General features: G+C 44.3%; 3 protein-coding genes across 6 annotated transcripts; 2 read left to right on the top strand and 1 right to left on the bottom strand.

Moving 5' to 3' along the window:
* The first annotated feature begins 251 nt into the window (after positions 1 to 251).
* On the top strand, positions 252 to 3,484 carry tmem39b (transmembrane protein 39B). Its single transcript, XM_057058294.1, has 9 exons — positions 252 to 439; positions 992 to 1,172; positions 1,265 to 1,484; positions 1,607 to 1,690; positions 1,817 to 1,971; positions 2,043 to 2,376; positions 2,449 to 2,636; positions 2,721 to 2,841; positions 3,111 to 3,484. Exons 2-9 carry the CDS (start codon positions 1,042 to 1,044, stop codon positions 3,324 to 3,326), a joined length of 1,449 nt encoding a protein of 482 aa, XP_056914274.1. The 5' UTR covers positions 252 to 439; positions 992 to 1,041; the 3' UTR covers positions 3,327 to 3,484.
* Positions 3,485 to 3,605: 121 nt separating this feature from the next.
* On the top strand, positions 3,606 to 6,786 carry ccdc28b (coiled-coil domain containing 28B). Of its 4 annotated transcripts, none has more exons than XM_057059092.1 (6): positions 3,606 to 3,887; positions 4,417 to 4,703; positions 4,810 to 4,979; positions 5,145 to 5,299; positions 5,720 to 5,742; positions 5,830 to 6,786. In XM_057059092.1, exons 1-6 carry the CDS (start codon positions 3,861 to 3,863, stop codon positions 5,882 to 5,884), a joined length of 717 nt encoding a protein of 238 aa, XP_056915072.1. In that variant the 5' UTR covers positions 3,606 to 3,860; the 3' UTR covers positions 5,885 to 6,786. The 4 variants fall into 4 exon arrangements, with proteins under 4 accessions (XP_056915072.1, XP_056915073.1, XP_056915074.1 ...); XM_057059093.1 differs by having other exon boundaries at positions 3,607 to 3,794; XM_057059094.1 differs by having other exon boundaries at positions 3,607 to 3,794; positions 4,347 to 4,703.
* A 636-nt stretch (positions 6,787 to 7,422) lies between these two features.
* On the bottom strand, positions 7,423 to 18,946 carry LOC130540145 (TOG array regulator of axonemal microtubules protein 1). Its single transcript, XM_057059091.1, is given in 26 exon segments — positions 7,423 to 8,819; positions 9,175 to 9,429; positions 9,522 to 9,608; positions 9,694 to 9,913; positions 10,011 to 10,214; positions 10,326 to 10,452; positions 10,571 to 10,729; positions 10,829 to 11,064; positions 11,197 to 11,302; positions 11,490 to 11,589; positions 11,927 to 12,151; positions 12,268 to 12,424; positions 12,531 to 12,640; positions 12,772 to 12,837; positions 12,936 to 12,984; positions 12,986 to 13,095; positions 13,172 to 13,272; positions 13,445 to 13,653; positions 13,825 to 14,105; positions 14,193 to 14,423; positions 14,603 to 14,731; positions 14,836 to 14,955; positions 15,071 to 15,187; positions 15,846 to 15,906; positions 17,069 to 18,211; positions 18,672 to 18,946. Coding segments are annotated over 24 exon segments (4,485 nt in total). The 5' UTR covers positions 18,095 to 18,211; positions 18,672 to 18,946; the 3' UTR covers positions 7,423 to 8,819; position 9,175.
* Between the last annotated feature and the right edge of the window lie 746 nt (positions 18,947 to 19,692).

The raw sequence follows: 19,692 nt of genomic DNA, 5'->3' as shown, positions 1-19,692 counted from the left end.
TATTTCTACAGTATCTTGGACATAGTGGATAACTTTAGGATAATTTCTAATGCTGTGGATCTTAACAATTAAGATTACAGCGTCCCAGATACAAACCTCCATTTGACTTTAATTATTTCTAAATCGTTAATGGTGCTGAATTTAATTGCGAAGCCATGAAAAAGCAGGCAATTAATTTATTTTAAAAGCAAAAACCTCTGTACTTGCAGTCGTATTTGTGAAGGGTCCTAACTATTTTCGCGGAATGCTCCTTTAAACCACTCTCCGCCCACTGGTTGCTAACGCATCCGCGCCCCCGTTTACCACTGGCTAGTATCATATCAACAATGGCTATCTTAGTGGATTTTACAGAAAGACGCGTTTCTATTTCAAAACGGTATCCGAAAATGTATTGATTTGTGTATAAATTGACGAACAGCAGCTTCCGGCGCTGCCATTGGTAAGATTTTATTGTCTTGTCACGCCTGTTTGGGTATATTGTTTGGAGGCTAGCTAGCTAGCTAGAGCTGCTCTTAGCCTAGGCCTCGATCTTTGTATTATAATCAAGCATGGTGTTGGTAGGCAGCTTCCATCATTGTGTCCCTCCACGTTGTTGTCCCCCCCCTCCGCCTTGTTTCTTTGAACTGAGGCGGCTCTCGTGTGGTCTGTACTCGGTTAAAGAGTCACCGATCTATCCGCTGTGCTAGGTTTTTCGCCCCAGCTTCCGTAAAACTTGGCATAGATGCCGCTCAACTAGCCGAGCAGTGTTGTATGATGGTGCATCAATTTTGCAAGCTAAAAGTCGTCAGAGCACGTGGTTTGACTGACAGCCACACATCACATATTTATGTTTGTCTATCCTCTTGGTTTCCACAATTTATACTTACACTCCTATAAACTGAATACCCCCCCGCCCCCCACATACACACACACACTGTTTTAGTTGTAAATGATCACATCAGAGCCAGATGTTCTCATTAGTCTGCCTTGCTCTCCTGTAACTTTGTATTAGATCACAAAAGTAAACACAAATTGGAGAGAGGTCAGCTGAGGTTGTCTGCCATGGCTGGGGGGAGAAGAGGGGCCAACCGAACCACGTACTGCAGGCCTCCACTGAGCAACGAGCCGGGTTCGGTCAGCAATGGCAACCACTCCACCAGCTCCCCGGTCACAGGGGTGAGATCCCGTACAAGGTAAGCCTGGACACCTCGTCGGGGCAACAGGTCAAACGCTACCCCTCCCCCCCTCGCACCTGGTCTTTATTAATAAGAGGATTCTGCTGCAGAAACGGGTCAGGGACGTGCATGTCCAGCCCTCCCCTAGCTGCCCAGACGGTGGTTCCGCTGAAGCACTGCAAGATCCCGGAGTTGTCCGTGGATCGCAACGTGCTGTTCGAGCTTCACCTTTTCTTCTGCCACCTCGTCGCTCTCTTTGTCCATTACGTCAACATCTACAAGACCGTTTGGTGGTACCCGCTGTCGCACCCCCCCTCACACACATCTCTGGTGAGTACGCTGCTGGATATCCTCTGACTGACCGCGTCGGGGTTGTTGGCCTGGAACTTGCGTATTGTGGTCAAACAATTGTCGCAAGGACCAAAATATTGAGTCGGTTCCTCTGTCTGCAGAACTTTCACCTAATTGATTACAACATGCTGGTGTTCACGGTCATCGTACTAGCCCGGAGGCTCATTGCAGCAATTGTTAAAGAGGTGAGATCTGTCTTTAATCCGTTGTGTTTTCAGTTGAGGAGCTACTCGAGATACTTCAAAACACAAAAGATTTGGGCGTCGGAAGTGTCTAATTTCCCCTTTTAATGTCCCTGTTCTCTTTTCTAGGCATCACAGAGTGGGAAGTTGTCATTCCCTCATTCGATCTTTCTAGTGATGGCCCGGTTTGCTGTGCTAACGCTGACAGGCTGGAGCCTTTGTCGCTCCCTCATTTATCTCTTCAGGACCTATTCTGTCCTGAGCCTCCTCTTCCTCTGCTACCCGTAAATATCCGCAGGAAAAACCGCAGGTTTCACATTCACGTGCGCTGATATTTGTATCTGTTCCCGCGCAGCTTTGGAATGTACATTCCGTTTTTCCGGCTGAGCTGCGACTTCCGCCGGACGGGTCTCCTCTCCCCCCTCGCCAGCTTCGGCGCCAAGGAGGTGGGCGGCGTGGGCCGCGGGCGGGACTACCTGACGGTGCTGAAGGAGACGTGGAAGCAGCACACCAGCCAGTTGTACGGCGTCCAGCCCATGCCCACGCACGCCTGCTGCCTCTCCCCGGACCTCATCCGCAAAGAGGTGGAGTACCTGAAGGTGGACTTTAACTGGAGGATGAAGGAGGTGCTGGTCAGCTCCATGCTCAGTGCCTACTACGTGGCCTTCGTACCCGTGTGGTTCGTCAAGGTGAGAAGCGGATGGAATTATCTGAATTTTACCCTGAGTGTTCCAACTCCATTCCCAACACCTCTCCTTCAGAGTACACAGTACGTGGACAAGCGCTGGTCCTGCGAGCTGTTCATCCTGGTCTCGGTCAGCACCTCCATCATACTCATGCGGCACCTGCTGCCGCCTCGATACTGCGACCTGCTCCACAAAGCTGCAGCTCATTTGGGCTGCTGGCAGAAAGTCGACCCGTCGCTCTGCTCCAACGTTCTCCAGCACGTGTGCGTACTGATCCGCGTGTCTGCCGGCCTGTTGTCCGCGTCGGCCTTGTCCTGACCCTGACTCTGCTTCACCTCTTTGCACAGTTGGACAGAAGAGTACATGTGGCCGCAGGGGGTCCTGGTCAAACACAACAAGAACGTCTACAAGGCCATGGGTCATTATAATGTGGCCGTCCCTTCAGATGTGTCTCATTATCGCTTCTATGTGAGTATTTGAAATCGCCAGGAGACGCTGGCTTATCTCTTTGCCCTGATTGGCTGAGAGGAAAACTTGGAAGGGTTGTCGTGGAAGTGTAGATCCCAAAGACTAGCCAACCAGAGCTGACGCAGCACGACCGCGCCTTGTTTGACGTCGCGTGACTCGTGGTCACTCAGGTTTCCCCTGGGGGGTCAGCAGGATCGCTACGCTGAGCGGGACTTATGTCGGGCAGCTTTCCGTGTTTCTGATGTGTCCCTCTCTCTCCTCTCCCCCAGTTCTTCTTCAACAAGCCTTTACGGATATTGAACATACTGGTCATCTTGGAAGGCGCCATGATATTCTACCAGCTGTACTCCTTGATATGTTCGGAGAAGTGGCATCAGACGATATCGCTGGCCCTGATCCTCTTCAGCAACTACTACGCTTTCTTCAAGCTCCTCCGAGACAGGATAGTCCTGGGAAAGGCGTATTCCTACTCGCAGCTCGTCTGACCAAGGAAATCAGCGTGACTTAAATTATTCTAGTTTGCATCCATTTTTGAACAACACAAACATGCCTGCTCTGCATTGTTTTCTACAAAGTGCATTTTGTGTCATGTTTTTGTTCTGATCAGCCATAATAAAAAGAAATATTTTTGTATTGCTTTAAAGGATTGTTCAAGTCTTAATTCATTTTGGAGGGGGGGTATGAAGGTTAAACAAAAGCATTCTGGGGGGGTGGCGCCCCCCCGCGGGCGTCTGCGGGCAGATGCGGGTGACTGGCCCTTTAAGACGGATAAAGAGAGCTTTGTTTGAGCCGAGCGCATCGATGGCTGCGCGCTTCATTTCCCAGTATTTCAGGTCGCTGCTGCTGCAGAAAACAAAGCCTTCGTCTTTCCCGAACGCGTGTTCGCTCGAAACCACCTTCCGCGTGTCCGGGGCACGCGTGTAAGTGCGCGCCGCCGGTGCGTCACCGCCTCGGTGAGTCTGATTCATCGTGGATAATAAATCCGGTTACGCGTCGTTTCTCCGGGTGAATTTAACAACATGGTGGAACCGATTGACCTCTGCGCGGTGCGTTTACTGACACTGTCGCCAAACTGTGTGTTTTATCCCCGCGGAAGAAGGATAAAGTGCAGATGAGGTGTGTTTGTGGTAATGGAGGCTCGCCGCCACAGTGATGCTGGGGATATTCTGGAGATAAGAGCTCCTCCATCAGTCTGCTGTAACGAGATCAATGTTACTGGAAACTCGGCAGCGGAAAAGCTCTGGAGCACTTACAGGGAGAATGAAATAATTATTAATAATTCAAGACACCAGCAGCGAGTTTTGAGTCCAAGTCAGATAATATCTTTGATCACCAATAATAATGTAATAAACGTCCCGTTGTTTGTTAATTTTAAAGCAATCTAAAGCGCATGTGGTTTGCATAACATGTTTGCATTTGTAATATTTTAGTAAAGTTATTTTTGCTTAAATCTCCACCATGGGTTAAAACCACCGTATGTCTGCATTTATTACATCTCCTTTAAGTGGGTCAGTCAGAACCTCCAGGGATCAGTAGAAACCAGCGGGTTTGAACGGCCCGCCTTCGTTGTTTCAGGACCGTTCCCGCATCAGCACCCAACATCTGGCCTCGCCGGAGCGCGTCATGATGGAAGACAAGCGCAAGAAGCGCAGCCCCAAGGTGTCTCTCCCCCAGCCCCCTCCCCCGCCCATCAACCCCCGGAAACTCCCCGTCCTGCCGGCCAGCAAAAGCGCCACCTTCTCTCTGGGTCTGCCGCAGCCGCCCTCCCCGAAGAACAGGAGCAAGTACAAGAGGTCCGTTGGAGCGCCGGGGCAGCCAAAAGAGGCGTTTGCAGCCGTCATAGCTCCACCAAAGTCCACCAGGTTTGTTTCTTTGTACAGTTTTAGTGCCACGTTTACATTTTACATACATGTTAAGATTGGGTTAGAACTAAGAGGTGTGATTCCTGTTGTCTTCTTTATCACTCAGACCCCACAAGGAGAAACCCAGGGCGCCTCAGCCAGCAGGGCCCAGTAAAGTGGTCCAGTCGTCTCCCCTGCAGCACTCGTTTCTGACGGATGTGTCGGACGTGAGAGAGATGGAGGGAGGCCTCCTCAACCTCCTCAACGACTTCCACTCAGGCAAACTGCAGGCTTTCGGTAAGTCAGAACCACCGGGGAAATATCCTGTTACCAGCTGCAAATAAATTCGGTTCGATTTTTGTCTCGCTGGAGCAGGAATCAAATGACCGCGGTGCTATTTTTACACCGCTGAAGCCTCAGAAACGCTGGTCAAGTCACTCTGCAACCCGGTGGCTCTTTTAGGGAAAGTGTGCTCCTTCGAGCAGCTGGAGCACGTGCGCGAGATGCAGGAGAAGCTGGCCCGGCTGCACTTCAGCCTCGACAGCCACGTGGAGGAGCTCTTGGAGGACCAGCGCAAGTGCGCCTCCGACCACAACCTGGAACACCTGCTCTGTAACGTAAGTCTGATGCCACCACCATCGAGAGCATTTTTGGAATTGAGGCCTGTTTGAAACGCCAATTCAATTCAATTCAGTTCAATTCAATTCAATTCAATTCAATTCAATTCAATTCAGTTCAATCTTTATTTATATGGCACTTTTCATACACTGGGCAGCACAAAGTGCCTCACAAAGGATAAAAACAACAAAGAGAAACAAGAGAATCAAGAAAAAGAACACACACGCAGATACACACACACACATGCATACACACACTTACACACACACACACACACACACAAACAAGCTGAGCCAATGCAAAATATTGATAATATTAATTATTAATGGTGGTGTTCTGCGATCGGTCAGCTTGTTATTCTCTGCTTTCGACTTGTCCTTTGATGCCCCTCTCATCCAGCTGTTTATCTCTTCCCACAGCTGGAGGAGCTCAGCACATCCATGTATCCTCCATATAATGATCGTCCTTCACACTCAGGGTTAAATGATATTGTTTTCTGCGTGTGAGTCCTTAACGTGTCTGCGATCAGACAGAAGCTCCACTTGGCTGAGAACCAGGACCTGCCCAAAACATCTGGTCCGTGACAGCTCTCATCTTCTCATCGCAACGTCCAACCCATCCCGGTTGCTATGACACCGATCCAGCTGCCTTAGGAACAGAATGGAAAGACCCACGGGAGAGGCTTATTGTGAGGCTACAGGGGACAACGCAGCGGAAGCTTTTCATGAACTCTTCATTAACGGCACAAGAAACGATGCGGGTCTATCGTAACCTGTGAAATCAAACTTTAAACTGCATTTTATTTATTTAGGTTTCATAACCCCATGGTGCTGCCTGCTTTGCATACATTTCAATAGAAATTTGAGCTGCTTTTTGGCAGCACCGCTCTCTTTAGCGCCAGTTTATTTTTTTTATTTTTTTTACAGGAGTGTCCATATTTACTGGAACTCCTTTATTTGTTTTTATGGCTCAATTTTAATACTGAACACAGAATTTGATGTTTTTAAAATATTGGCTGTGAGGGAGTTTAAAGGGATTTTCAAGTTAGTTAAAAATACTTTTCAAGTGTTTGGCCACTGTTTCTTACGCTAATGGCACTGCTTTTAATAGAATTGCCCTTTTGGCTGTGCTGGTGTGAATGATCGCCTTTGAATAACAATTGCAACATATTATATTTATGAATGACCACTGTCAAACTGCAGCACAACCGTTATAAACTGCTCACTCGTACCTTTTTTAAAATGGCAGCTAATTCTATCATACTGCAATCATAATTCCCAGTATATTAAACTATGGGAAGCAGTGCCTCCAAAACTACGACTTTAATCGTGGCGACAATGCAGCGCTAATTCCTAAATGAATGAATTTCAGTTTCTCAGATCAAATAGTCGTCTCCTTAATTCCCCAGTTCCCCGACTTTAAAATTTTAACTACATCTGAATTACTTGCATGTTGCCTTGTCCAACTAAAAACCACAGTTATATCAGCTCTGTTTCTGTTTTTCTTTCCCTTAAAACATTCACCTTTGGGTAAGTTACATTTAGATTGACATATTAATATTAGAATGTGAACTTAAGGAACTATTAATTCTTATAAATCAAATATCTTGATTTGGATAAAATGTGTGGTATATGGTCTCATTCAGTTTTGTACTCAAAAATAAAATTAAATAACCGACATTTTTTAATTTAGAATCTATTGGTTTGACCTGGAAATCGGGAATTTCTGCAGATGGTTTTGGAATTTTAGGATAAATATTACCCAAAAAAATATGAAAAATGTAACTAATGTATAGAAACCATTTTAGCACACGTATACTTAACCATCAAAGAAAATGCATTTGTTGTTAAGAATTTTGCTCGCCAGGAAGTCCCCACGGAAGTCTGAATCTGTCACATTGGCAACTTTACCTGACGACTTCCGGGTCAGACCAAATAGTTTAAATATCAAACTCATTCCTTTAATTTTTGACTTGTGCAAAGAATACAGAGAACCAAAAAAAACCCATTTTCTTGCTATAAAATAGAGAAACAAATATAAAAATTTGACTATCAATTTGACTATCTGCAATAAAGACTCCTCTGCGCCGCCCAACACCACATTAAAATGAGGCACATTGAGGTTTGTTTTACAGAAATATAACACTTTATTTATATAGTCAATCTTCCTTTGCTCACAAACGAGTTCCAATATAATTTAAAAACAGTTGAGTTAAAAGGCTTGAAGACTGGCACGGAACTGAGACAGAACCAGATCTGGGTCTTTGCTGCTTCACAGGCAACCGTTGGTGTAAAACTGCTGTCCTCATCCAGGAGACTGTGCAAACCTCACCTTGATCAAGGCATCAGTGTACACACAGACACACACACTGTTTTACAAAAATATACAGCCAAGTCCATAAGTGGACATCACACACTTTAAATCACTTTGTATCTATACACCAACACAATGAAATCAAACGATCAAAGATGTGATTCAAGTGCAGACCAATATTTCATTAAGAGCAGCCATGTTGAAGGTGATGACGCTGCATCCTCTTTGTCGCATGATGCGTTGTGATTAGTTTCATGATTTTCTTTCATATTACGCTGACTCTATTCTGTTATAGAATAGGTAGAAATAGAATAGAGAATAGAGAATAGGTTATAGAATAGGTAGAAAATGCTCAAATTGATGCAACTCTGAACAATAAATATCCCTTTTAACTGAAGCTGAAAGTCTACACTTCAATCACATCCAACATATAAAGGGCACCATCTTCATACAGCATACAGTAACAGATTCAAATAATACTGTGCAAATACACAATTGACCTGTACAAATAGATTTTGTATTGTTTTTGTTCAGCAATTCACACATCTACAAAAACGACCAATTTTCTACAGTACAGACATTTTGAAAATATCATTCGCTAAAGAGCAAGACTCCTGTCAATGTTACATTCCATGATAGTGTGTGTCCGATTTGTCTGCAGCCCATGCTTTGTAGAAAATAAGCCGTGACAATCTTGTGAAGATGTGCTTTAAAAGTGCAAAGAGAGCAGGTTGAGCATGGAGCTTCACAGTAAGATAAACATCCAGAAAACTATACGATCATTTATATTTCCAGAAGTGTGTTCTTGATGTTACATTGGACTTTCAAATGCTGGTACCAACCAGATCATGTGAAAATGCCCTCAGTTTGGATAACAATCACTGTCACGAGTCTGAGCCTGAAACAATTATATGACAATTTTGACTGAACTTATAATAATGCAATTATAATGCAGGAATTAAGCATCTATACTGTCAAGTACTCCTTCTAGGCCAGTAGGTCTCAACCTCATTGACTTGCAGCCTACTAAGGTAATCACCTGGGAACCACCTGTCCAAAGTAAATCCTCTTTACAGAACGGAGGCCCAAACTCCAAGTGCTTTGTCTGGTGATGGACGGATTCGGTCAACAAACTGTAGATCACTAAAACACACGGCATTACGTAGGAGGTGCCGGCTCGGCTGTACGCAATTGGATGGGTCGTGTCTGGAGAGAAATAACAAGAACGAACAATGCTATCAGGAAGTCATTTGACTCACAAAAGCATCTTTTTAAAGCAAAATATATAGCACCAATAAAGAACATTTCATCTCTGGCTAACAAGCAGTTTATTCCGAGTTACAAGTTTAATGTCTATTTGTGGCCGTGTACTTGCCATGCACCATTAAATCCTCATCCAAGCAGTGACAAAATATTATTTTCCAATAAACGACGACACGATCATGGTAATGAAAAGGAGGTCCATGCCAATTTTTGTAGCCTTAATAAAGAATTTAAATAATCCAATAAATGATTGTGTCTTTTAGTAAAGTCCGGTAATAATTGGTAAGAATTTCTTTACCTTAATTTTCCATCCTCAAAATATCATTTAAGAGGACGTGGACAGTGGCAGACTGAGAGGCAGAGAGGTCAGTCAGGCTGGGCCCCATCTGGACATAAAGGGCTTGGCACAGTTTGTTGGTGGCAGAAGATAAGCTGCCACTCCTGCAGAGAGTGGACCCCTTGTGGGTAGAGGTGCTCAAGAGGTGCCACAGTAAGGGCAGCACTTTGTGCTCCACGAGCTGAGGCTTGCAAGGGTAGACCTCAGGCACAAGCTCTAGCAAGGAGAATCAAGAGACAGTAAGATATGCAAACTGATAGCAGAGCCAACGCTAGAAAACTTCAACCACAGTCTTATGATGAACATACCTGCAACCTTTTCAATAAGATCCACCTTCGCTTTGCCTTTCAGAAATTGAGCCTTGGTGCAGAATGGCTGGACAAGAATTTGTCTGTCTGTTGAAGCAAATTGTCATAATGGTGAAGAGAATCACAAGTAGACCGATAATTTCTACTCAAACAGGAGCATGTATATAAGTACCGAGGTGTAGGATGAGTGCATTAATAGCTCCAACCGCAGCAGAATAGATGGCATTGTTCTTTGAATTGAGGTGATTGTCGACAATTGCCGGGAACAGGATGTTGACCACGCGAGACATATCGTTTTTCAACATGCTGATGATTTTGGGGAGGGATTCCAGGGCATGTAGGTTGACTTTGCTGTTGGACTCCAGCAGCCTGTCCTTGAAGGCATCAAACACCTGAATGAAGAACCATTGTGTTAAAAAAGTGATCAAACTGAACTGTACTCATTCACACGACCACAAAGAACACAGCAGAAATAGAGCGTGGACTGACCGGGAATATGGTGTTGATTACCATGTTGGAGTTGTGCTGACAGTCAGCCAATAGCTGGTCAATTCCCTTGATCCGATCTCTGAAGTCATTTGAAGCGAGCAGACTTGTGAGTTGTTCGCAGTATTCTGTCTTGTTTCCAACACCCCTGACTGGGACGATGCGTTTTCCCTTGGCCGACTGACTGTCTGGAGGCATTTTATTACCCTGATAAACGAACAAACGAGCAAATAAGAAGACAGAATGTCCCTAAATCTTAGTAAAGCAGCTAAGTACAACATTATTAATTAAGCTAATAACCTACACACAGCAATTTACCTCTTTGTTGAGATTAATGAAGATGTTTTTAATGGTCAGCAGGTCTTGGCCTGAGATGTGTTTCTCTAATATCTTATCAAAGTTAGGGTGCGATGACAGCGACAGAAGCATCTGACGCCCAAAGTACCTACGGATTGAAGCAGTTTAAAGAGATTCAGATCAAACAGTGATTATCTGTTTACTCTTGACATAAATGTTTCACTCGTCCATGAAAGCGGTTCCTTGTAAAAAGTACCGCTACATACCTGGTTTTGGGTGAGACGTCCTGCACAAATTTGGTGACTGAGTGTAAGATTCTCTCTGTGGGCTCTTTCATGCCAGAAAGAAGGCGGGCTGCACCAACCTTCTCCACCAGATTTGCCAAATGTCGGGCAGTGCATTGTCTCACGAGAGTGTTGGGGTGGCTGTCAGAAGAGGGACAACTTCCAATATTAATGATCCCAAATATGGCAGCAGGAATTGCAGATGAACGAATTTGTCCCAGAAGCAATTTAAATACTGACCTGACTCCGACAGAGAGTAACGCGCAGATGCTACGAGTGGCTGTGCAATACTGCATCATGCTCTCCAACGCTGCATCCACAGCCTGCCTAATGAAGTTGTTGGTCTGCCCAGCCTTTTGCAGTAAAACTTTCACCGTCCCCTCCAGCTCCTGGTCCATCCCTTTCTGTAAGTGGCTGTACAGATATCCGAGTGTATCTACAGCAAAGCTGCATACAACTGACCTCAGGTTATTCACCTAAATAGGACAGATGGTATTAACACGAATATTAAGTGATCGATCTGACATAGCTCAATCAATATCTAACAGGAGTTAAAGGATTGTTTTAATGAATATATACACCAAACTGAAAGCAACAATTTAGAATACCTCTTGACTAAGACAGAGGCAGACTTCAGGAAGCTTGCCCTGCAGTGTGTCAGAATGATAGAAAGCCAACCTCCGTAAAAGCCTCATACCCTCCATCTTTTTCTCCCTTGTTTAAAAAAGGACAATAAAAACATCATTTAAGCATCAATATCGAGTCTACTGTAAGGAGCATAGGTTATTATTTTTGAAAACCACACTTCCCATATACAGTATGTTTTACACCAGAACTAATGTAATTATCGTGATGGCTTTGAGAGTTTATCAGATTTTGCCAGTATTTTCGTTTTTCTCACCAGTCGTCAGAACGCAAACAGCTGAAGGTTTCTGTCAGTGCCAAGTAAGGATCAGGAAAGGCACAGAACTCTCCAGGCTGAGAAAGGTCTTTCTTCTCATCTGTATTACCAAAGGACAACTCGGGTAAGGAGCACAGACACCAGCAGCTTCACTTTTTATCTATTAATTTGATAAATTAAGTGGTGAATGTGGGTGACGATGAATACAACAGGTGGTGAAAATAAACTGCTGTGGAGCAAAGATGTCCTATTGGTTCGGACTCCAGTTAAGTTCTTACATCAACCACAATGAAGACCTGTTACAACGTTCAATTATCTATTATACAGCTAAACAGCATCCAGGCGTTAGACCGAATGAAGATGATTCCTAGCAACAATCCAAAGATACACAGTGACAAGAAAACTAATAAACAAAAGAACTGGTTTGTGGACTCAACCTGAGCAGTGGGACATTGGAGGCTGGGTTTTACTGAGAAATGGAGCCCTCCTCAGGTGGGTCACGGGTTTGGAGTTTCGAGGCATTGAGGGGGGCTTTGGTTGGTGGGGTGGGGTGGTGCACTTGTTGGAGCTTTGGGTGCCTGCTGGATTGGAGTCGATGGTGAACTCGTCACACAAAGGATCTCGTTTACTGGACATTAGCGTGGTGCCATTAAGATGTATGTCTGTGTCAAAGGGAGAGTCAACATGTCAAGTTTAGTTCGAGAATCCTGTGAAAAGACTTCTTCAGAGTGAAATGATCTGAAAGCAGTCCAGTCACGTTCACAAACCTCCCTCTTACCTTTTTGGACTTCGGTGGTGGACTCAGACAACATCTTCTTGATGTGGTGGCGATTCTTGTCCCGTGCGTGGTCCGTCTGACCTAAAGGAAGCTCTTGCCGATCTCGACAGTCCGGCCACATTCGATCCTGGTCAAACCTCCTACTTTTTACCCACTGCTGAAAATAACGGTTACAAAATACACCAGGAGGGCTTTGGTGAGGGCAGGAGCATGTTGCATTAATCTGTTTGACATGATTTATGATTGGATAAAGTGCGACTGACCTGGGGACTATCACATTTATCTCTATCAGTGAGGGGATCGGCCATAGTATCACACTGCTCCCCTGAAAAGGCATCTCCTGGACGGCTGGAAGCTGTGGTGCTAAACATGCCTGTTGAACAATGTTGAACAGCACTTCAGGAACCGTGAGACGTTGTAGTAAATCAGAAATAACCATCTCGGTAACTGCAAAGACATTTTTGTCTTAATTAGCTACGAGATGAATAATGTTCAAATGCTGACCTCTTCCAAAGACTCCTTCAGGCACAACCATGGCTGGAGAGCTTCTGCTACCGAGGCTGCGACCTTCTAAAAACCAATGAAGACAGTTGCACTTAGCTACGTAATAACATTCCACCATCAGGTCAAGATAAGCTCTGTTCCATTTGGAATGATCACCGACGAACCTTTGCCAAGTTTGAGAGCTCTGACTGCTTCAGGACCAGATGGTTTGACAGAGAAGAGGGTGTCTTGTCATCCGTTCATGAGGTTCAACTCCATTGGAGTAAGTCACTCTGTGTCCAACTATACCCACCTCAGAGGACAACTCGTTCTTCTCATTAAATCCTTGAAATGCAAATATGTAATATGTGAACTAGACAAAATACATAGAGAATTAAAAAAAAAAGAAGAAGTAGTTTACCTTGTAAAATGCTAAAATCCGCAGAGACAGAGGTCCTAAGTTTTGCAGAAGGCACTCTGGAGGTGTGAGCTTTTGTTCCAGAAGAAGGTGAGTTTCGAGGGCTGTTGACAAATACAACAAATGACAACGTGCTCAGATAGACGTCACCACAAGCAGAATTAACTATTTTATTACACGTGAACGTGTGAAACCGAGTGAAACCGTTTTTATGATTTAGTCCACCTTCCGTAAGGATTTGTGGAGGACCACCTGCGTACAGCTGTGGACCTTTACCTTGTTTTGATGCTGTTGAAGTTGTCATTGAGGATTGAGCTCAAACTGGACAGACCGCTCTCACTGACTGGAGAGGCATGTGACGTTGTGTCCAGACCAAGATCAAGCTTTACTGCTGAGTCAGGGCTGTCCGGATCTGAACTGTAATTCCTCAATTTGGCTTTCTTCTTAGCAGCACTGTTCCGCACTGAACGGAGGGAGTTCTGCATCTGTCAGACACACGCAATCACAATACTAGTACGAGGACCAAACTTTACTCTACTATAATGACATACATCTACTGCACCTAAAGTGTCATTTGATTGGGATTTCCAGATGTAACAATTCAAGTTCAACTGTTTCCACTCTATTTTAAATAAGAGGAGGAAAAGTATGACCACCTCCTGTATGTCGGGAGGATCCTCATCTTGTGGATCCTGCATCATACTGATGCCGTCATCGGGGTCCAGGGAAAGGCTGTCTAGAAGATTAATATCAGGGCAGCCTGGGGCAGTAGACCTCTGACCATTATAGGACTGGACCTGCTCTGCTTTAGGGACAACGGGGGAGACAGAGAAGCTTGTCCTGTTGCCGCTCAGGGCTCGACGAAAAGATGACATGGACGGACTCATTAGGGAGGCGCGAAGAAGCTGAGGAGAGCATCGGCTAGAGAGGTGGGCCCCTGGAAGAGGTATTAAAAGCAACGTTAGAGAAACACAACCTGAGGTCAATACATTCAGCACAGACCTGTGTAATGTTGGGGGAATACCTTTAACTGCCCCTGCTGTATCTTTCACGGGCTGGTTGTCTTGCGGGGGAGGGCTGTTCTCTTTTTTATTTGGCCAAGTGTTGGACATAGAAGAGGCCAAGTCTGACTGGCGGCGGGGCAATGTCGGGGTAAGATTTTTTCCTGGAAGTGTGGATAGTGGGTAGGAGGGCAAGAGGAAGGAGCGGGGAGTAACAGTGAGGTTCCTTGAGTGTGTGTGTCCCTTGGGTGCCACTGTACAAAAGGTACACTATGTTAGGAGCGTAGGAAAAACTGAGACAGAAATATAGTTTGCAGCTCTTTGGATATTAAACACTGTGCATTTACAGGACATAGGGTCCTCTGTATGTCTAAATGTTGCAAAGGGTATTTAAAATGTTTATCAGATAAGCAAATCTGGAGTTAAACATTACCACTTTGTGTGTTTGTGCAGTTGGTGGTTTTAAAGCTGTCAGGGTCTAAACTGAGGCTTCCACTTCTCCTGAGAGGCACAGAGGTTGTCAGACTCCCAGAGGACTCTGGCTTCTGAGATCCCGTTAAACCTACGTGGACAGTGGATGTTTTGTTTGCAAAGGATTTTAAAAGCGTGTGAAGCACATTGAAAAATGTCCCAAAGCTGAGCAAATGATTCTGAGTTAATGCTCACCGATATCTTTGTGAGTGTGGTCGGTACCTTTAAAATTGTCAGGGTCTAAATTCAAGCTTCCGCTTCTTCTGAGACGCACAGGAGTTGCCAGAATCCTGGAGGACTCGTGTGTCCTGGAATCTATTAGTCCAACATGGGCGGTTTAAATGTCACACATGAAAATGTTCACTTTTAAGGATAGCACATTAAAAAACAACCTGCAGCACATCACTCAAGAGTTAATGAACGCCAATACCTGAATGCAAAGAGTCCATCCCTTTAAAGTTGTTAGCATCTATATTTAGGCTTCCACTTCTCCTGAGGTGCACAGGGGTTCCTGGATTTCTGGAGGACTTTGAAAATTCAGTTGAATCTGCACAAACAGTGACAATTTAAAAGCTACTGGAGCCATACACAAACATATATATTTTTTCAACCAACATCTGTTCCTGGAATTCTGTACTAAAAACTGAAATGATAGTATCCTCTTTTTCCATCCAGCTCCAAACACATGTTTCACAGAAAAACACTGAGCAGCAGGACTACATGATGTTGAATGCTGCCCCCTTTGGGAAATCAGACCTTACGCCTGCACTGACTGACGATCTGAAGAAGATAAATCCTTGAACACATATGTCATCATTTTGCCTTTTATAATCTTCCCAAATGTCCCCAAGTTTCCAGCAGATGTGATTAATCATTTTACTGCATATTCAGTCCTCCATTCTTGCCTTTAATTCCTGCCAGGAGCAGAAGAATATCTCTAAAACACTGGCAATTCTAAAATAAATAAATGGCCAATTGAATAAGTTAATAGTCATTGCTTGTGTGTTTCTGACATGGCATTTATCCAGCGTGCACATCTCTGGGCTTCTGGTGACGTGTGACACAGTGACTTCTCTGAGTGTACAAGCTAATCCTGTTTAAGGCTTCTTTAGTCCAGCTAAATTTATCACAGCATCCACTCAAACCTGTATGCCACCTTGTATCCTGTAATATTGAGAGAAGAGTCATGGCTGTAGGTGACTTACAAAAAGTGTTGGTCTCTGAATTCAGCTTCCCCAGCAAGGAAAGGAAATCCTCCTCAGCCACCTATTTAAGACAAAACAACACACAGAGGATAAAGTGTAATTCCATCCTGTGACAAGAACAAAAGGGATGAGACTTATACTCGGCCATCCCAGCCAGGTCACTGAACAGTACAGCAGTTTTATTTTTCCTTTCGCAAAACCAAAAGCAAAAATCAAAGCAAAAGCAACATCAAAAATCATTACCTAACCACTTATGACAAAGAAGTGTATTAACATTGTGACAAATACGCCACTAATGAAGTGCTGACTGAATTTAACTAATGAAAAGAATGTTTTCAATTTTAAATGACAGCTTTGTCACAACCCTTAAATAGACCCATCCCAAATGGAATCCCCTATATTCTAATCAACACTCCGCTCGGAGCGGCTGGTGTGATTGCAATCAACACTGGAGCTGCAGACAAGCTGCATTTTACAAGTGTAATCCTGTGATATTACCAATTATGTTGCATGCCGCTTCACTAAGTGTGCTCTGTGGCAACGGGTTGCTGGGAAACAGACACTGCTATAAACAGGTGGCTTTTTAAATGGAGTCTCTAAGCTGAATAATAGTATCCAAAACAGACGAGGCCTTGTTTTTCTCTTCAGGCTGCACTGTTATCAGCATATTAACATAAAAAAACACACTGAACAATCCTGATACTATCTGACATTACATTAGTATCACATTTGCAGCCCCAGTACCCATGCAAATAACAATAGCCAATAGCTTTATTGTAATGTTTTCTAAATATTGATTTTGTGGCGTGATAAATCACAATAATACATACCATACATGCATTCTGAACATTGTAACTCTGAATGTAGACACTTTTTGGACTGCTGCTTAATTTATGTCTGAGTTAGTTTATTTAGTGATTAAAGCTACACAGAATTTCATATGAGAAAACAGTCAAATCACAACACGTGTAATTACAATATAAATACACTTGGTCCTAAGGAGGTTAAATCTCTGTTCGGCTCTTGCCAAAAGGGAAGTAATTGCTGAGGAATATTTTTAGAACGAGAGAAAAGGGTGGACACTCACAATGATGAAGCAGCTATTGACTTTATAGGCAATCAGTGGACCAACACTTTAATCAGCTACCAAGCATCTCAGGCCAGAAGACATCTAGTGATTACCACTGATGAAAATATGAAAACAGTGTTTGAACAGGCCCTACCTGTTCAGGACACTTGTCATGGCTGCCATGCTGATCAGTAGCAGTGGATGAGAAGAGGGACATCTCCCACGGGAGTTTGTTCTTCCCTTTCCCCGCACTGACGATCCTCCTCTGAAGAGGAAACTCACCGGTGAGGGAACCTAAGCTGCCATAGCCCTGCAGCCGAGTGCAGTCTGGTTCGGTCCTGTTGCTTTTAGCACTACTTATCCGTCCTCCATTCATCACCCAGTCCAGATCGGCCCCTGAATCGTGATGCAAACAGCTCCATTCTCCAGGTTCAGGAACCACCAAACCATATTCCAGCGTCCCTTCTGGTGACAGTTTAGGAAGAACGCGCCTTGATCTTCTAGTCTGTACAGCTGCCATAAGACCGTCCGCATCCTCATTCAGTTCCACCATGTCCACAGCTTTCATCAGAGGCTGCTTTTTCCCCGTGTCCAGGCAAACGTCAAAGACAGCAAACAGCTCCAGGGACGCGTGGCGGACCCTCCTTTTGCTGTCTGCGAGACAGGGCGCAACCTCAAAGCAGAGCTTGTGGACGTCGAACTCCTTCTTGGGATGAGCGAGCATAGCTGCCATGACGATGTTGAGCACATCTTCTCGAACCCTGGAGTTTTTGTTCTGCAAGTCGCCGGTGATGAGGTCTAGTATCTGTTGCGGCGCCACAGCCTTCGTGAGCTGTTGGAACACGCTCATGTTCTCGCTTCTGACAACATTTCGGGTGTCCCCCAGAGTCTTCAGACCCACGGAAACAAGCTGTTTGAAATATTTTTCCACGTTTGGTCCAAGCTTCTGAATGAGAAGGTTTAGGACTTGCAGGGTGCCGCACAACACTTTAAAGTTAATGTCATCCAGGAGCCGCGGGAGAAAGTGGATAAATTTCTCAATGCTGCCGGATGGCACCGATTTCATGTCCACTCCCGTGAGGAAATGCTTCAGCTCTTCCACCCCAGATATGCGATTCTGGTAATTCTTTAGGTCCAGAAGTTTCTCATATAAATCCAGGGGGATCAATCCTGGTATCATTATCAATGGTCTTCCCTGCTTGGTCAAACTAGAGAATCCAAGGACCCCAAAGTGAGGAAAGAAATCCCCTCTCTTTACTTCATGCTGTCGCAGGCATTTGCCCCGTTGATCATGACCCTGTCAATGCAAATCAGAAAACACACATGGTCATATATTAAGTGGTAATAAAGCATGAGGCAATGGAAGCGATGCGAAGCCTGGATAATATGTCATGACAACGCAATATGACAGCCTATATCCAACTTTTCACAACAATTATTACCTATATTAGGACTAATGGACACGACCACTTGTGGCTGTCGTGCACGGGAGTCCGCAGATTGGTTAAGATTACATTTGCATCTTTAAATTACAATCCTACCTCTTGTTACTGGACCATCACTGGCGAATATACCGGGCGAGAGTACCGAGAGCTTCTAATTCCGATCGATCCCCGACTGTGTTAATGACATTACAGTGGAGAATATTTGAACGTTATATAAGGAAAGTATAGATGTTGTTAGCGAGGGTTGCTAAGCTAAGCCGCTGCAGCCTGACGGGGGGCTAGCAAAGTTATAAAAACAGCCAGAAAACAGACCTCGCATCCCGACGCTCGACGGATCTCTCTAACATCGCGTAGATTAAACGTCCATGGCTCGGTGTTGCAGCTACGCTCCTGAAAAACGCCAGCATTTCCTTACTTTAAGATTAGGTAACTGGAGAGCAGGGTGTTTAGGAGCAACAGAGGCGATGAGCCCCCAACACACATTGGAACCCACTCTCTAAAGCAGCAAAATGGCGAATACATGTCGCAAACTGAGCGCTTCCATGGCGACGCGCGTCCTTTTAACCCTTGTGTAGCACCGAGGAGGAGCAGCGGCTAATATGAGATACAACCGCGGTTTAGAGAGGCGTTTGGGCTTCATATGGATCTAGAAATACCGTATATATGATATTAGATATAGGACAGTTTCCAGACTTAACACACAGTAAACTGCAGTTAATATGACGGTATTGCAAAAAGCCTAAAGCTAATTAAAGGGCTTTTTTTAAATGAAAAAAGAAAAGGACTGTACTTTATTTTACTTTATTAATTAACATAGCTCTCAAAAACTTTGTCTTTTGGAAAGCGTGACACGTAACATTGTCTAATCACCGTTGTTATTGTGTTATAAATTAGTAGTGTTTTCAATACTGCCCCAATACGCTGTAATATCAAAATAAAGGGGATTTTAAAAAAAAATTAAACATATTGCGCGCTTAACTTCTACCAAATCAGAGCAGTTTATTTTATTTTAGTTTATTTTAAAATGTTTTGAGAAAAGAGATAAATCTCCAAATACAAACTTGGGTCATAACTACATTAGGCAAAGGTCGTGGAATTATTTCCAAGCCATTTAAAGGTAGGTTTTTTCCCCTAAATTAATGAACTCAGTCTATATTCAATTTGTTACAGCGTATATAACTTCAACCAATAATCACATTCTATCCCGTTTTGGAGCTATTTATTATCAATATTCCATAATTTCCATACAGGGGTCGGCAACCCATGGCTCTGGAGCCGCATGCGGCTCTTTGGCGCCGCCCTAGTGGCTCCCTGGAGCTTTTTCAAAAATATG

This window comes from Takifugu flavidus, chromosome 16, assembly GCF_003711565.1.
Source record: "Takifugu flavidus isolate HTHZ2018 chromosome 16, ASM371156v2, whole genome shotgun sequence".
Taxonomy (NCBI): Eukaryota; Metazoa; Chordata; class Actinopteri; order Tetraodontiformes; family Tetraodontidae; genus Takifugu; species Takifugu flavidus.
This window is presented reverse-complemented; position numbering and strand designations above follow the sequence as displayed.

What these genes read in the sequence shown, in the direction of transcription:
- ccdc28b (XM_057059092.1), top strand. Translation starts at nt 3,861, where the DNA reads ATGGTGGAACCGATTGACCTCTGCGCG. An exon ending in TGGAACACCTGCTCTGTAAC is followed by an intron (nt 5,300 to 5,719) that starts GTAAGTCTGATG and finishes CTCTTCCCACAG; the next exon opens with CTGGAGGAGCTCAGCACATC. An exon ending in GAGGAGCTCAGCACATCCAT is followed by an intron (nt 5,743 to 5,829) that starts GTATCCTCCATA and finishes GTCTGCGATCAG; the next exon opens with ACAGAAGCTCCACTTGGCTG.
- tmem39b (XM_057058294.1), top strand. Translation starts at nt 1,042, where the DNA reads ATGGCTGGGGGGAGAAGAGGGGCCAACCGAACCACGTACTGCAGGCCT. An exon ending in GGGGTGAGATCCCGTACAAG is followed by an intron (nt 1,173 to 1,264) that starts GTAAGCCTGGAC and finishes ATTCTGCTGCAG; the next exon opens with AAACGGGTCAGGGACGTGCA. An exon ending in CCCCCTCACACACATCTCTG is followed by an intron (nt 1,485 to 1,606) that starts GTGAGTACGCTG and finishes CTCTGTCTGCAG; the next exon opens with AACTTTCACCTAATTGATTA.